The sequence below is a fragment of the Metarhizium album genome (assembly GCF_000804445.1).
Source record: "Metarhizium album ARSEF 1941 chromosome Unknown scaffold_1, whole genome shotgun sequence".
NCBI lineage: Eukaryota > Fungi > Ascomycota > Sordariomycetes > Hypocreales > Clavicipitaceae > Metarhizium > Metarhizium album.
The window spans coordinates 2727617-2744755 of NW_024467575.1; the positions used below are offsets into that span (position 1 = coordinate 2727617).

General features: G+C 54.9%; 5 protein-coding genes across 5 annotated transcripts; 2 read left to right on the forward strand and 3 right to left on the reverse strand.

Moving 5' to 3' along the window:
• Positions 1-30: 30 nt before the first annotated feature.
• Positions 31-1478, reverse strand: MAM_00779 (uncharacterized protein; the record flags this gene model as incomplete). Its single annotated transcript, XM_040819578.1, has 3 exons — positions 31-947; positions 1033-1177; positions 1287-1478. The coding sequence occupies 3 exons, from the start codon at positions 1476-1478 to the stop codon at positions 31-33; spliced, it is 1254 nt and encodes a 417-aa protein (XP_040682843.1).
• Positions 1479-3858: 2380 nt separating this feature from the next.
• MAM_00780 (Nucleic acid-binding, OB-fold protein) lies at positions 3859-4896 on the forward strand (the record flags this gene model as incomplete). The annotated part of the gene is made up of 1 exon (XM_040819579.1): positions 3859-4896. One exon carries the CDS (start codon positions 3859-3861, stop codon positions 4894-4896), a length of 1038 nt encoding a protein of 345 aa, XP_040682844.1.
• A 184-nt stretch (positions 4897-5080) lies between these two features.
• MAM_00781 (MFS toxin efflux pump (AflT)) lies at positions 5081-7134 on the reverse strand (the record flags this gene model as incomplete). Its single annotated transcript, XM_040819580.1, has 4 exons — positions 5081-5781; positions 5856-6492; positions 6570-6755; positions 6838-7134. 4 exons carry the CDS (start codon positions 7132-7134, stop codon positions 5081-5083), a joined length of 1821 nt encoding a protein of 606 aa, XP_040682845.1.
• Positions 7135-8122: 988 nt separating this feature from the next.
• On the reverse strand, positions 8123-15912 carry MAM_00782 (uncharacterized protein; the record flags this gene model as incomplete). The annotated part of the gene is made up of 6 exons (XM_040819581.1): positions 8123-9975; positions 10042-11563; positions 11623-11969; positions 13191-14652; positions 14706-15707; positions 15841-15912. The coding sequence occupies 6 exons, from the start codon at positions 15910-15912 to the stop codon at positions 8123-8125; spliced, it is 6258 nt and encodes a 2085-aa protein (XP_040682846.1).
• A 447-nt stretch (positions 15913-16359) lies between these two features.
• MAM_00783 (Pre-rRNA-processing protein TSR2) lies at positions 16360-17051 on the forward strand (the record flags this gene model as incomplete). Its single annotated transcript, XM_040819582.1, has 2 exons — positions 16360-16399; positions 16465-17051. The coding sequence occupies 2 exons, from the start codon at positions 16360-16362 to the stop codon at positions 17049-17051; spliced, it is 627 nt and encodes a 208-aa protein (XP_040682847.1).
• Between the last annotated feature and the right edge of the window lie 88 nt (positions 17052-17139).

Consider the following 17139-nt stretch of genomic DNA (forward strand, 5'->3'; position numbering starts at 1 on the left):
CAAGTACAGATTCATGTTTGAACAAGCTGCCTACATCTTCGCCCTCGGCCTCTCTCCAACGCCCAGGTGCTTCTTGTACTCCTGAGAGACCGTCACTTTCTCAGTATTCGACTTCTTTGCCCACTCTTCGAATTCGGCCTCCTCTGCGGCCCAAATGTCCAGCTCCTGTTTGACAAATTCGGCGGCATGCCGGGCACAGAAACCAGGAACTTCCAGAGGAATGAGATGACCGTACTTCTCATGTACGACTTGCTTGACTCGGCCGGAGGCGACACCACCACTGCCTCCCAAGCCAGTACCTGTGATTTCCGTTCTCTTTTCGGCAGCGTCATTGGAGATGACGGTGCTCCGGCCACCCAAGATAAACACAACGCCGGGGCGCAGACTAGGCATACGCATGAAGGTATTAATGGGCTCGGGCCTGTAGAACGGATACATGGAGTATTCTAGCTTGATGGAAGTGCCGCAGTCGGGCATCCACTTGGGGTTGATGGCGTTCTTGCCCTCTGCATCGAAGGCGGGCCAGCTGGGGCGCAGAAACGTGAAGACTTCCTGATGCTTGGTGGTTGCCAAGACAACTTCTCCGTCTGGATTTGAGGTGGTGCTGTGCAGCCCATGCTTGATCCACAGTTCCAAGACGCGGGGGTCCCAGGCTCGATAGAACGGACTCTTCTTGAACTGGGTGGCAGCAGCCTCTCGCGACGGCCACAGATCACGCCTGTTGACGCTGGCCGTCGCAGGACTTGCTCCGAACTCCATGGGGCCCTTGTGATAAGGGGCAATGACGGGATCCAGGAGCACCATGCTGTGGAACAGACGGGGATGCGCTAAGGCGGCATAGCTGAGGGCGGTTGCGCCGAACGAATGTCCAAGAGCGACCAGGGGACGCGGCATGCGGAAGGTATTGATAATGTGCGCGATGTCTCGGGAGTAATCATACCACGAAGCTGGACGGGACATGGCATGAGCATTGTCAGTCGATAGGTGTAGGCACTTTGAGTTGTTGTGCCGTGGTGGGCAAGAGACACTCACGGTCATTGCCCAAGAGACCTCGTTGCTGGTTGAGTATGCCACTTTGGCCCTGCCAAGCACAGTCGGCAATCCAGATATCACGGATGTTCACACCACACGTCCTCAGCTCCCGGTAAAGGTCGCTGTAGAATGGTTCGTAAACTTCCTGGTGGCCCGGTCAGTGCCCTGTGGTGGCCCGGACATCAAACATGACGGGGCATGCAGATGTGTAGATGGCTGTGACGTGGATTGTCGACGGTTTGTGTGCGACGTACCTTGGGGAAACCGTTGGCATGGGCGCCAATGAAGGTCACGTCACCTTTGTGGGGGGATGCATTGTCCTTGGGAGTGTATTGCTTTACATGCAGCTCAAGGGCGGTATCTTGCGAAATGGCCGTGGCACGGGCGAACTCTCGGATGTGCGAAGCATGGATGATGTGGTCCGTGACGTTGAACAGCGCCGCCATGTTGTGTTGGGAGTCAACTCGGGACGATGACGGTTTATCCGCCTGGGTGGCAACGGTGCCACGGGCACACAGCGACGTTGGGCGTTCAGATGGCGTGCGAAGTATTTGCGTGCCGGCGGACTGGAACGTCGTTGGTAGTGCAAGGGTGAGGGAGACGCATGGAGGTCATGATGATGCCGATATATACGGGAGCGAAGGAGAAGCTTGCACAGGGTGTCGAGAAGTCGAGACTGTACTGTTGTCTACCGGGAAGGTACTTGTGAAGAGGTTGAGGAAGGAGCGACGGCGCAGCAGGGCAGTGAATACTACCTAGGTACGTACCCAAACCCAAGGTCAAGGTCATGTAACTGTCCACGGGTACCGCGACATTTGCAGACCTGAACCTACCAGGCAGTGGCAGTACCTACTCAAGGTAGCTGGTACTGCTCAGCCTGGTTGCGTCCCCCCCACACCCCGCGAAGAGGAGCGGGGCGGCGAGGCAACATTTGAACCCCTGCATCGAGCCAAGTTTTCACTGTGCTTTTGTCGTCTGTCCCGGAGCAACGGTGTCTCATCCATCCAGTCTCATCTAAAACGTTAACATCTCATTCAGTCTCATCTGGTCTCATCCACCGCCGGACCTTGCGCGAAAGTGCGGGTCACGCCAGATGAACAAGTCGGCCAATTTTCGTGCGAACCTGGTGGCTGAATCCGGCTTTGACCTGGGTTCGAATGTCACGGCAGCAAATGCGCCGCGCCCGCGACCTCGTATCCTGTACAGCGTCCCCAAAAGTACAAAGACTACAGATGTCAAGCCGCAGAGAATCAATGAAAATGCTCTTTCATGAGCCCTTCTGCTAAGCTTGCTTACCAAGAGAGGTGTTGAGTTGGCAAACGAGCCCAGTTCATGTACCTGTGAAGCGCCTCCGCCTGCAAGTCTCCAAAACATCATGAAGAGGTGTCACGCCATCATTACTCACACGTTTTGTCCATGACCAGCACCCTAGCCATGCATCTTTGCCGCTTTCTGGTGGGCTTTGATGCTTGGACGAGGTACTGAAAGCATATTCACAGTTTAGGCCTGACCCGTAGGTTCCTTGTTTAAACGACGGACGCCCTATTTGAGGACAGTACAGTGTGGTCTGGAAGGCACCAAATGAGTATTTAAATCGTCCATCCACCGGTTTTTTCCTCCCCCAAGGTCCATCCACATGGAGCGACAAGCACTCTGCGTGTCAGCACTCGGCCTCTCACGGATATTCAGCAGCAACCACGCTCGCCATGTCGCAAAGCAGTACGCAAGAAAAGAAGGGCACAAATGCCGAAAACACCAGGTTACCTGATCTACAAAGAACAACGCCCGTGGCCAAGCCGTGGGCATCGTTCAGTCATTCGCCTCCCCGGAGCATTCTCAAACGGCCAAACGAGACGCACGACCAGCCAGCCCGTGAAAAACTGCACGTGTCATTTTCCGGGGTATGAATGTAGACTCCACGAGAGCCGAAATTTCAAAGTCCCTATCTCAATGACAGACGCATGTTGTAGGCTGACTGGTGGTCTGAACAGTGGATTCGAGAGCCGTGAGAGCAGGGAAAAATAAAAAAAGAGAAAAAAAAAAAAGCCGAGCGATGAATGGAGCCGAAACAATTCTAGGAGCGGTCTTCAAAGACGACGGGCCAAAAAACCACGGCTCGTCCTTGCCTGGCGCGAAGGAGAAGAAAGAATCCTAGCTAGCTGCGCCCAGTCATGGACCGGAGGAACTGGCGCAACACAAGGATGTTATATTTGCGTCAAGTCGTGTCAGCAGAGAGCATGATGACGGCGGCGAGATAAGAGGGGCAAACGTGTCATGACTCATGAGCGACATCACGAGTGAGTTCCCTTCGTTTGTCTCGGTGTCAAGGGGAAATGACTAGACGGCTGCGGTTTTCCTGATCTTTCACATACTTTAACTGCTTGCCTACCCAGGAAACAAGATATTCACACCATGAAAAAAATTCCCTTCTCATACCAAACAGCGCAGGATGTTCATATTACGTCGCAGACCTAGCCTGTCTGCGTCTGCCATGTAGCTTTGCCGATGGGCAACCAATCAATAAATATGATTTTCATCTCATGCCGTGTTTCTCCTCGAGTGCCGTCGTTGATGCGAGTGTTGGAGCACATCTCCCCTCACCTCCGGTAGTCGTCGCGTCACGAGTCACGAGTCACGACCCACACCCAAGTAAGTACGTACGTACGTTGGCTGCAAGGTGCAACCCGCATCCCGCATCCCGCATCGTTCCCATGAATCCCGTCTTGTCCGCGTCCTACCTCTCCTCTCCCGGCGTAGAGAAAAGAATGTGACAAAGCGAAACAAGAACAAGAAACCGCCATCATGGCAGCGCACCCCGCCTAAACAATGCCACCCCCCAGACTCCTCCTCCTCGCAGGGCCACCGCCGTCATCAACCATCACAGAGGCCTCATGCTCCGTCCACCACTTCGACAAGCCCTTCCAGGACCTCCTCGCACTCCCGGCCGCTCCGTCGCGCGAGCCCCCCCCGGCAACGCGATACACGGCATGGCGGTCGCTGCCGCTTCTCCGACAGCCCCTGCCCACGAGCTTCAGCCAAGTCCACCAGCTCCGGCGTGAACCGCTCAACCCCCCCGGCACCGCGACTTTCTTCACGACCGCCGACACCACGTCGCCCGGCCACGGCGGAACCGCAGACGTCCTCGCCCAGTTCTGCGAGGAATCCCTCGCCGCGCACAATTCCACCGCGGCCCCGGAGCCCGACGGCGTCGGCCTCGACTGGACCACGCATGACGCCTCCTCCCCGGCGACGACGCCGGGCCTCCCGCTCCCGCTCCCGCACGGCCGCCGCGTCCCGCCGCCTGTGCCGCCGCACCTCTCCGACCTGGAGGACGTGCCGTCGGCGGCGCGGGTCGCCGCGCTGCAGCCACAGACGGTCACGCTGAACCTCATCGCGGGCGTGCTGTCGGTGGCCCGGCCGCGCACCGTGACGACCAGATGGGGCAGCACGCTGTCGCTGGTGGAGGTCCTCGTGGGCGACGAGACGGCCGCCGGCTTCGCGGTGACCTTCTGGGTGCCCGCGGACAAGGCCGCGGAGAGCGACGTCCTCAAGCTGCGGCGCCAAGACGTGGTGCTCATGGAGAACGTGGCGCTGCACGTCTTCCGGGGCAAGGTCTACGGGCAGAGCCTGCGGAGGGGGTGGACGAGGCTGCACCTCTTGTGGAGGGCGCAGGGCGGCGGGCTTTATTCCACCCGGCGCCTGGCGAGGGCCGGCCGCCACGAGAATGAGGACGAGAACGAGAGCCCGCAGGTTGGCAAGGCCAGGGCCGTGAGGGATTGGGTCGTGCGGTTCGTGGGATTGGACGGCAAGGGGGGGAACGAGGACGCCGTGGACTGGGATAGGCCGCCGGATCACACACAGTGAGTTTGGACATGCCGTCCACCGAGTTTGAAGACTTTTTTTTTTTTTCCCTTTTCGCTTTATCCTGTAAAGTTGTGGCATGGCGCGTGACCACTTACTCGTAGGCCGTATTGATGGCATGACGCGACGGGGAATACATGTCTATATATATATATATACATATATATACATATATATGTACACCGCTTCAAACATGCTCCGAAGCAGCAGACTCCTTTCTATTCTGACTTCGCTGCTGCCTCTGCTTCCCATCAGGACCATGCTTCACAGACCTCCATTCCAAACCAAGCACCGCCAAAAAGGCACAGCCTGCACACGCCACGGAAATGTAAAACGTGTGCCTCAGCCCAGTCATGTAAGCCGCCAGCACTCGATCCAGGGCATCCAAGCGGCCCAACCTCTCCAGGACATGCTTGATCTGGGAGGCGCCGGTGTTGATGAAGATCCTGCCGTCGATGCCCGTCTTGTCCTTGCCGAGGGCATCAATGAGCCCGTTCTGGAAGAGCGTCTGCGCGACCGCCACGAAAATGGCGCCGCCCAGTGCCTGGAAGAACTGCACGCAGGCCGTGCCGACGGGCACCAGCCCCTGCGGGAGCACCGTCTGCACCACCAGCACGCCGATCTGGAAGCCGGCCCCGATGCCGAGGCCAGCAATGACCTGGTAGCCGAACCACTGACGGAGGGGGGTGTCCACGTCAAAGGTGGTGATCATGCCGGCGCCAACGGTGAAGAGGAGCATGCAGGGGATGATGATGAAGTTGTAGTAGCCAATGACGGAGATGAGACCGCCGGTGACGACGGAGATGAGGACCGTGGCGAGCAGGAGCGGGAGGATCTTGATGCCGGCCTGGACGGCGGACACACCCTGGATGGCTTGAAAATAGAGAGCTACCATGGCGTCAGCGTGTCGTGTCATCTGCTTGAATGCGTGCTCGGGTCTATGTGTACACAGTACGACTTACAGATGTAGTAGACGAGGGGGAAGAAGCCGGCGCCGAAAAAGAAGGCAAACAGCATGGCGCACAAGGTGTTGCGATTCTTGAAGAAGCGAGGCGGCAAGGTCCCCTTGTCGCCCTGCCAAAACTGGATGCCGACAAAGACGGCAATCATGAGACCGAAGCCGACAAAGAGGCCGATGATCTTGGAGTCGCCCCAGGCATAGTCGGCGCCGCCCCATTGCAGCGCAAGCAAAAGACACACAATGGCGGGGATGAAGATGAAGGTGCCCAGTAGATCCAGCTGCTGGACACGCTCCGCAAAGGCCATGTTCTTCGTGTCCGAGGTGTTGCGGTTGACGTGGACGAAGAGCGTGACGAGAAGCATGGCGACGCCTCCGATGGGGAGGTTGATGTAGAAACACCACCGCCAGGTGGCGTTTTCCGTGAACGCGCCGCCGAGGAGAGGGCCTGCGACGGAGGCGATCCCCCACATGCCGCCAATGAGGCCGAATACCAGGGGACGTTTCTGGAGAGGCACTGGGCGAGGGAGGGAGGCACGGTCAACGGGGATCAGGGAGACGTGGACGTTTGGGGCAGTTGCCGACTTACTGGAGAGCGAGAGGATGACGATGGAGCCGGAGAAGAGACCGGCAGTTCCGACCTACGGCTTTGGTGGTTAGTTTGCCTCGGGTCTTCTCGTCTCTTCTAGGCATCGGCGGACGCGAAACAACGACTTACGCCCGCAATGGCTCTTCCGACAATAAATGCGGTGGAAGTGGGCGCGACGGCCGTCAGCAGGCTGCCCACCTCGAAGATGAAGACAGCCCCGAGATAGACCAGCTTGACGTTGAACAGCCTGTACACGGCGCCGTACATGGGCTGCAGGGCCGTCGTCGTGAGCAAGTAGGCGCTTCCATACCAGCCCTGGACAAGGAAAAGGCAACCGTTAGCACTCGCACCGGTCAAGGCGATTCAGAGAGCGACGTGTTTGTCGGGCGCGGCATACGATATCCTTGACGCTCTGGAACTGCGCGGTGATGGCGCCCAGAGCAGGCGCGATGATGGTCTGGTCGAGAGCAACCAAAAACACGGCCAGGCACAGGGCTGTGATGATCAAGACGAGCTTGATGCCATGCGGATAGCCGGGACCGTCGGGCTCACTCTGCTGTGCCTTGTCGTGGGCCACGGGGTGAGGGTGATGCTCGGGCGGGCACGGATTCTCGGGTGGCGATACGATTCCGGATTCAACCTCTGTCTTGTCGGAGGACAGACGGCCTGGTTCGGTGGTGGTTGAGGCCGGCATGATGACGACTGGGGATGAATCGGTCGCGACTGGGTGGTGATGCTCAGCAGGTCATATGTCTTGTGTGCGGGCGCGCACTTGTGTCATGTATATGTAACTGGAACTGGCTCCGAGGCCCCAGGTCTGCATCGATCCGTCTTGACAAGACACAAAGACGCCAACAAGTTCCAACCACGGGGCTGCCAGAGGCCTTCACTTCAGCCTTGGGCTTGCGGCGTCGTGTCAGGAAAGCTGCTGCCCGATTCGCGATTTGTAACGTTACAAATACAAACGACGAGGCCGAATGCCATCGGGCTCACTAGTTTGGCTCTAGCTGGCTGGTGATGCGCGGGAGGCTTGCTGGATGCACGTCATGGAGACGAGTTGACGCTCGAGGCTGTGAAGATGCGGTGCAGTTCTTGACATTCCTGGTCAAATTTTAGTGGCAGGGCGGCGGACTTGGATTGGACGATTGCCCATGTCCGAGCTGTGGGGCCGCCTAGTCGGCTAGGCAGCCAACCGGGCGCACGGCGTCGCATCGCAGCTCGTTTTTCGCCTAAATCCATGCACGCCAACGTACGTCAACGGTCGGTTGAGCATCCTCGTCCGACGGGCCGGCAGCTCCGGTGAGATGCCGTCTCCCATCCGCCATCCGCCACCAACACACCAACCACCGCCTGCATGTTGTGCCGGCTCCGACTCCCCGGAGCGCTGCCGAATATTCTCCGCGTCTGTCTGCATGCGTGGCTGATCATCTGTACACTTGTTCTTCTTACCGCGCCTGCTGTGTACCTGCCAGGTGCTCCGTACCTTACTAGAACTGTCCTCAGCCGCCCAGGTGCACGGACCCTCCAAGCACACGTCCATGTCGTCGGGTTCCTGAATATGAAGGGGAAAAACCACATGGAAAGTTGACATTTGGCCTCGAATTTGCTCGCCATTGACACGCCTGGCCAGAAGCCTACATCTTGACAAACACCCCTTCAAAGCGCACGCCGCCTTTCTCTTCTCATGCCTCTGCCGCCTCCGTCTCCGAGTGTTTCCCATCATCCCCGGGTACCCATATCAGCAGCCCGTCCTTGTCAATCTTCATGCCCTCCGTGGGAATGATGCGCAGCACTTTCTGGAAATACTTGTCGCGTACCACGAGACTGGGCCGAATATAATCGCCCCGAACAAACGGCAGGAGTCTATATCTCACCGTGTTTCGTGACACTGGTAACAAGTTGATTGTTGTCTGTTTTGCACCGGAAAATCCAAACGAGTCGCTGGGCTCCATGCCGAGCCCAAACGTGAGAAAGTGGTTGGATGGATTCTCAATCGTAATGTCTAAATGAAGAAGATTAGTCGATGCCGTGGGGTTGGAGTAGAGCGCCGACGCCAGCACTCTAGGCTCCGTCCCCAGCACAAGGTATTGTCCTACTGGCATCGTCGTGACATTGCTTTGGCTCTCCGCCGAGGCCGTCTCCCTCTTCCAGTGGATCATGAACGCCAGATCTAGAGTGGCAGCGTGTCCATCGTCCAGGCTGAGCTTGTGTGCTACGAGGTCAAACTGCGCTTCGTGTATCGTCTTGGGAGTCACAGTCATGCCGGCCTCTCCTACTTCAGGTCGACTCGTCACTGTGCATGTGGCTCCTCCCGTGCAAGACACAACCTGCAGTTCCATTCCCAGGACTTTCAAGTCCTCCACAGCAAAAGATGCATAGTGACACACCAGACACCATTTCTGCGCAAACCCTTTTGCAGGCGGAGCCGCCGTCTCCTCCTCCGTGGCCATGTGCACTCCTTCGCAATCGAAGAGGCTGGGCCATGGGTCTGGGTGTAGCCGCGGTAACAAATCGTAATTCGCCTCGAATGGCCCCACGACGTCTAGGGGCAGAGATAGGACTTGTACAATTGGTGTTGCGGTATCCGACTCCAGGCGGTAGGTTGCTTGCATGTGAAGGTCGTACGTTGTAGGCACCATTGTTGGATCAATAGCCAGCTTCAATTCAACCACCGCACCGTTAGCAATGATACCTACAGGCGCCGCCAATGCCTTGCTTTCCTCCGCGCCCGTTTCTCCAATTCGTTCATGCTCTCCAACCTGTAGCCTAAACGACGGGGCGGATTCTCCATACAGATGGACGTCTAGCTTGACATTGGCAGCTTCCTCCTCTTCATTTCGCAGCTCTATTCCAAGTTCCACTGTTTCGTTCGTGTAACATTGGCTCCAGGATTCACGCAGGCTGATTCGAAGCTTGGGTGGCCGCGGCTTGATGTGAAGTATCCTGGCATTGGCTCTCAACTGGCGTGGCTTGTCTGAAGTCTTGACATACCATCCGGTAACCTGGTCAGTTTCCCTGAACGACATTGTATACTGAAGATCAAACCTTTCGTGCCTGTACGTGGCGACGACTGTGGACGCTTCGGCGTCTCCCGACTCTCTCAACGGAATCGCCATCTCAAACACATGTTTTTGTCCGGGCTTCAAGGTCAAATCGCAGGTTCCACTGAGTGTTAATGGCAGGTCGCCCGATCCATCGGTGGACAGCTGTTCCTCCAGTGGCACTTTTGTAATCAAAGAAATCTCCTCCTCGGTTGAGCCGTGTTGAAGAAAAATGGGTCTTAAACTGCCTGCGAACGATATCTTCACAGAAGAAAGCGATATCGGCATAGAATCTGCCATAGCGTTCGAAATCAGCGTAAATTGGGCCAGGCACAGATCGCCGGCTTTGTTCTCCTTGCTTCTGAACACGAAACTTGACGAAATGAGGGGAGATGATGATGCATCCGTCAGCTGAATCCACGGTTTCTCCCCAACAGTCACTCCATCCAGCGATTGTGACAGATCATAGCGCCAGTGCTGCCGCTTTGAAAACTCTGAACACGGCCAGATTAGTGTTCATCCTGGAAAGACAGAGGACTCGAATACACGTCTATGCTTACTCTTGTTCATCAACTCCCAGTCCGCGGCAACAACAAGATCGGCCTGCCCGGTTTCTTTGGCTGCCCGGCGTAATAACCAACACAAGTCTTCAGATATATCCAGCCAATTGTCAACTCGATACGAGCCACTGTCCCACAGAGGTCGCAGAATGGCTACAACCTCTTCCCACGAGCCCAACGTGGCCATTTCCTTTGCGCACTCTAATGAAAGCTCTGCGGAAAGCCGCAGCTGGCCCCTAGCTTCAAATTGAGTCCTTGAAGCAATGAGACAGTCTATTATCAACTGAGCGTGGTTGACACCGCCTTCTCCGCTCAGAGGATGTTCTTGATGAGGCGGCGGACACATATAAGTGTCATAACTGCTCTTCGCAGATTTCGCTGCAGATTCCGGTGCTTCCCTGTCTTCATCTGGCATCATGCGGGCAAGCGTGCGTCGAGCGCCGAGATGCCGTGCGGCCATACGATACCAGTAGCCTGTATGGTGTAAAAGCTCCCACGGTTGTAGTCGCTCGCCCAAGACCGCCCGTTCTGGTGGTAGATATATGGTGACCGACGGCGGAACCAAACCAGATACCTCAATCTTCTCTATCAAGTTGGCCATAACCATAGCCCACCTCGCCTCCCAGGCCTGCCAGCCGTATGTGTTTGTTCCGTGCCCTCTACGGTCCACAAGGTCGCCGATCCGATCTCTGTGCGTCTGCCATCTTCTGACGGCTAGACTCGTATGGCCCATCCACAAGTGTAGCCGCAGGCACCGAATTGAGATGACGTCTGCCAACTTTCGAGCCTCGTTCCACCGTGAGCTCCAACTCGGGATCATGTCAAAAACATCCTGTCCCAGTAAGATCTCGTACGCCTGCTCAAAGGATCGAATCGCCGCATCCAACTCCTGGCGAAATTCCGCCAGAATGGCCGTCTTCATATCATATCGAAAGTTCCAATCGGGCAACGAAAGAGTATGTGACGTCCCAGTAGTAGGTGGTATCGTTGGCTGCGGAGCAAAGCCACGCGATCTTTTTTTCCTTGCGTGCCGACCGAGGTCTCTGTAATATTCCACCGCGTTTGAATACAGAGTAGCAAGAATATTATCAACTTTTCTTTTCAGCTCAGCGGGGGACTCTTGTGTAGGCATGTAGAATATAGACTTGGGGTCTAGCGCGGTTCCTCTTCGAATACTCTCCAACCGGTCCTGAACCTCTTCTGTAAGGACTGCCGTGCCACTGTCATGATTGCCAAACAGTATTATCGCAACCCTCGTCTTGAAGCCAGATCGAGATAGGGTGGCTTTGATTTCATTCACATCCGACTTGAGTCGGTTGTCATGGGACAGCGAGTAGAAACAGGCGTATATACTAGGAACAAGATGCTGGTGTTTCTTAATCCACTGCGAATCGATCAGGCCGTCGGGGTATAGCACGGACACATGAGATAGCGGAGAAAACGGAGAGTGGATTGTCGCGCCTGGATCTGGAGGGCCTACAGAGTCGGGTATTAGTGTTTTCCGAGGCGGTAAAAGGTATGACTACGATGCAAGTTAGCTCCCAACCATTTCGTAGCTTCGTCAGTGCCAACAATACACACCCTTCCCAATGTCTTGATTCGAAAGCGATAGGGTTCGTCCCTGGAAACCACCGCCCAAGAGGTACCCCGGATGTCGACTTCGGCGAAGTACCTCTCCAAGACCTGCGCTTCCCGGCCTTCGAGCGGCGGCAAGTCCGACTTGATCAACTGCCCTTGGGTGCCCAGCTCGCCTTGCAAGTCAAGCTCTGGCTCGGCTGAGTTCAGGCCTGCAGCGACTAGAAAGGGAACATTGTGATCCAAACTGCCGGAAGGGTACCCATCCATCATGCAGGTTGCCAATGCTGGCGGACGTCGCTCGTCGGCCCGCTTGAAAGCTGCCACGGGAGTGAGTTTCTTAGAGGCTGAAGCTGGGCGTGTTAGAACGTGCCCCTCATTGTGTGTGTGGGTGCGTGATGCAAGTCAGCCCGTCGATTGTATAGGATCAGGGGGAGGGAGGCCCCAAGAAGTCTTTCGAAGGAAAAAAATCTCCCCCAAATTCGTTTTTATAAAAAGAATGACATCCAACATAGATTGAACGACGAGTAACTATCACTCATCCAGCATCACAAGTCCATTGATCCTGTTAATCCCCCACAAGCACGCTGGAATTGTTGACCAAACAAGCCTCCCGTACCCTCGAGCTAACCGGATCGGAACAACGCTAACCCCCGAACCGCCTGCTTCGACATCTCGACGGCAAACCACCAGAAATCAACGGCATCAGAAAGTCAACGAACCCGACCGTACGCAATCTTTTCGCGAATCGCCTGCCCACCCTCACCCTCATTCGACAACCTAGACCTGCAATGAGACCGACACAAGCCCTTTCTGTTGGGCGTTACCGCCATCTCAAACTCACCACCAAAGATGTCGGCAAGGGCTTCTACAAGGGAAACAGAACTGGCGCAATGGGTCGGCACACCAAACACGGAGGATATGTCGTCGAATGGAACAAAGTCCGAACATATGCTGTGCCCCCGAACTTGAAAGACTTCAAGGTAATCTCCAATTGCATCAACATATGTCGTACTTCCCCCAAAAAAAAAGAAAAGTACTAACTTGAGTAAAAACAGCTTACGCCGTTCGTCAGTCGCCAAGTTAGAGAGCAACCCGGGGATTACAAGGGCCTGGAGAAAGGACCCCAGAATCCTTTCTTTTACGTTGAGCAGTGGAAACGATACAACGGCGTGGATTAGGCGGCTTCGAAGCTGCATAATTGAGATGCAAGGCAATGCGCTCACAGCGGACCAAATGCCACCGTGAATATCCCGTGGTAGCAACGATGAAAAAACCAGCGAGAATCATGAGGCTTCTCGTTTCTGTATATATTATATCTCAACATTGTAACACTATGTATGACTGTCATGTATCAACCATTCAGGACAAAATGGAAAGCATAGGTTTCCTGTATAATTTTTCTTCGCATTTTATCTTTCACTCCAAATACAAAGCGAATAGTGGAATACAAGCGTAAGCGCTATGGTTACATGGGAAAATTTGCTAAAATATGATGCTGTGAGGCTTGCTCCAGGTTCGTGTCCTCCTCTTGCGTCCTCCGCGGATCTTCTCGGCAGCATTTACTTACTTACTCTGCTCTGGCTCCCTGATCAGAGGATGTTGGTCCAATTTAGAGCTCAAGACAGTAGTTGGCCGAGTGGTTCTAGCTGCAAGCATCTTTTCGGCTCTCACCGCGTCGTTTGCCTCTGGCTGAACAGACAAGTCCATACGGGAACCCAGCGGACTGAGGGGACGAGGGCCCTCGCCTGTTGGCGTTACTGCTGAGTTCAAGGTGACCATGCTTGCGGTCTCAGCATCATTCTTAAGGCTGAACGGCAGTGCAATGCCATCTATGAAGGGACGCTTCCCTGCGACTCCAGTTTCAGGAACATAACTGGGACTCAAAAGTCCAGGATGAGTAGCCTCTTGTTTCTTGCGCTGCTCGATCAATTGTGCCACTGGTGTATCTCCGTCCAGGCCAGTCTCCCCTGTTTGATGCTCGTCTACTACGGTTCTGCGGCGAGACCTGCTTCTGCTTTCAATACCCGGCCTTGACGAACCAGGTTGTTGGGATTCAATGTCTTGGTAAGATCTTGCCCCTCGCCCCTCGGCACCGGTCACGTCCTGTAACTCGGGTGTCTTGTCGGCTTCTTTTTCTCGTTCGACGGTGAGCTCGTCATGCTTGGATCCCCATAGGGACCAAAGTGATAAGCCCATGCTCCTGGTTTTCTTCTCAACAATATCTGATTCGACTAACCGTCGGCCGGCTAGGGCTGTCGGCGGGGGGTACTCGCCCACCCCGAAGTCTTGGAATCCTGTCACCATATCCTTGACAATTTTTTTATGCACTTTCATTTTTGATAATGAATAACGGCTGTCCCATTGTTCCTTGGTCGCTCGCCACCGCATCACGGTCCCCTCCTTAGCTACACCGACTTCAGAAGCATTCATACAACAGCCTGGAAGTTCTGTCTCCGCGGCCAGAGGAAGAGTAATGCCATGACGTGTGACTCGTTGTCGAACCATGTGGTTTATGAAGCGCGGTAAGGGGTCCCCGGCCTTACCAACTTGCCCAGGCTCTCTCAATTCAGTTTGTGGTTTCCCCTCCTTCGTTTGCTGATCGATCTCTGCACCGTCTGTATCGGAGCCTGAGTTGGAAATGACGGAGATTTCATCGTCGTCCATAATCTCGATGCCTCTTTTCTGGGCCCTGGCCAAAGCCCAGGCACCAAACTGAGCAACAGATCGATAGATAAACTTGGCGGGCCTCGTAAAACTAAGCGTGGGAGCGACGTGGCACAAATCGTCCCACACCTGCAGTTGGACATCTGTGGGCTTGTACCTTTCCAACAACTCGACTTCTTTTTTCGAAATCGCTTCAAGCGGTCGTGTGTATTTCCTAGGATTTGCACATTTGTGAGCCAGATAGACTTGTTCGTCACGGAGAAGCTCGCCGCCCCCAACAATGATTTGCAACGGAGGCAGCCCGCCTAGAGTCGTTTGCATGATAGGGCTGACAAGAGGATGATCCAAGAGCGCGTTTGTTGTGTACATCTTGTGTTTTGTTAGCGCAGTGTTCCCATCGGCCACTTCCCGAATTTTCTTACCTGGATTTGGTCTTTGATAACTACCATTTTTCCGTCCACGTTGACAGTCAACCGCTTGGGTGGATGAGTCGCATCTCCTACCGAGTCAGCTGCATCATCCTTATTTGCGGATTCGCCATTCGTCATGGCGGGAAAGTCTCTTGCGTTGTCGTTGGCTGCCGTTTTATTTGCTCGCTTGACTGCCTCCCCTCGCAACGTCGCAATATCGTCATCATTTGGAGGAGGCCAGGCGCGAGAAGGCTTGTGATGGAACCCAGACTGCGGAATGTAATCGAGAGGAGCATCAGCAGCAACACTCGGAAATGAGTGCGTGAGGTCGACCCAAGGACTGATGAGAATACCTCCGGCAGGAAGAGGGATGCCCTGGTCGCGCAACACGCACAACATGGACATCACCATCCCCCCACCAGCAGAATCGCCCGCCAGGAGGATAGTGCTAGGCTCCTGAACAGAGATTAAATACAAGTATGCTGCCAAGCAATCCTGAAGTCCACATGGGAAGGGAAACTGTGGTGCAAGACGATATCTCGGGGCAAAAACTCTTGCTTTCAATTTGCGTGCATGGCGCTGCATTTGGTACCGGTGCTCATCGACGCTCCCGAAGAAGTACGCACCGCCATGGACATACAACATCACGCGCCTCCCAGGGTCATCAATTGCCTTTCTCGCATTGTAGTGGGCGCGCATCTCGATCCATTCGGCCTCAAAAGTCGACTTCGGCTTCCTCCATTGCCACCACTGCCTGCCGCCGACCTGGACGATGCCGTCCGGTCCCAGTTGAGATTGAACGAGTTCCGCTGATCGGGATAGAAACTCGTCTGGTATTTTGGCGACTTGGACCTTGATCCATCGGGGGCTAGGAACCCATTGGGAGGTGAATGCTTGCAGTTCCTCTACGGTGTGGTGCGAGGCAAACTCCAGAAACGACCGTATCAGATGAAGACCCTCGTCGTAAGACAGATGCGCAGTTGGTTTTTGCTTCAGTGGCTTCCGATTAAGGTACTATTGAGTGTCGAATCTGGAACATTAGTTTCCGCTGCAATTGAAAGGTCTGGTTGATCGAAGTGAAGCCAAACGACTGATGCCACCAGCGACAAAGGTCAGTGCTCCAACTTGGAACTTGGAAACAACGTACATGGGAAAACAACGTGGAAACTACTGTCGGAGTAACGGCCAAGGAGACCGAGGTCGTGTTCAGACTGTTCATTGTGGCTGCAGGCCATCAATGATGGCAAACATGTCAAGGTTCAAGGTGCAAAGCTGCAGCCCGAAAACAGGCCAAGCCAACTCATATGTGCAAAACCAGTCAGTCGATCGACTGTTCGAATGGGCTAAAACAAAACAGAAGCCATGATGTCATGCATGTTCGTTCTTCAGCGTACTCCGTACTCGCACCGGCCGCTCAAGTGCGGGGGCACGAGAGCCCGCCATTGATTGGCCCGCTGTAATTGTTGCCCCAGCCAGCTACTTTAAGTTACTGCGTACGGTGTACGTACTCCGTACCAACAACGGGTTATCGCAATCGCATTCCACAAACCATCGAAATTTTTTTTGTTCATGATCATCACGGTGCCTGTCTGCCCCTCCACGACCCCGCCAACAGTGCATTGAGGATAATAGAGTAAAACAAAACAAAGTAAATCCAGAGGCCGCGATGACCTCCTCTACAGATGCCACGCAGCTTCCCCCCGCAGGTCAGGGAAAAATAAAAATTCAACCCCCACAAGTGCTTGCTCGCATACCTAGGTACTAATTCCAGTACATGTAGCCGAGCGCCAGTCAAACTTCGAACAAGCCGTCGCCTATGCCCTCCATCTTTGGCCCGCCCTTGCACTTGCTGTTGAGAACAATTGGGGAGGCCCCGATTCAGGAGATAAGCGTGACTGGTTTGCCGGCGCTATTGTCGACCTGTTTTCCGAATTCAGCGACTCGCCGCAGACCAACGCCATCGACGAACCCGATCTGGAGGACGTTGAGACTGTCTTGTTGCAGGTCATGATGGACGAGTTCGAGGTCAACGTTGATGATGATTCGAGCACAGAGGTCGCCGGTAATATCGTGCGAGCGAGAGCGCAATGTGCGATTGGCCAGTTCGACGAAGTGAACAAGTTGGGTCAGCGGTTTCAGAACCTCAAGGGCAACAAGGTAGACCAACTGTTCCAGAAGGCTGAAGATGCCGACCAAGATACCGACTGGGAATCAGACCATGACGAAGAAGATGACGATGATGACGCTGGTGACGTTGACATGGATGACGCACCTGCGCTCCCTTCGGCACCCAAGGAAAAGCCAGCTCCAGAAGTCGACGAGGATGGTTTCACAAAAGTTACGCACAAGAAGAAATAATGGGTCCCGCAAAGGACAAATATTTGTGCAGAAGGCTTACCTCATTATCTGACTGCATTCCCATCCATTGACACCCAACGCTTATATA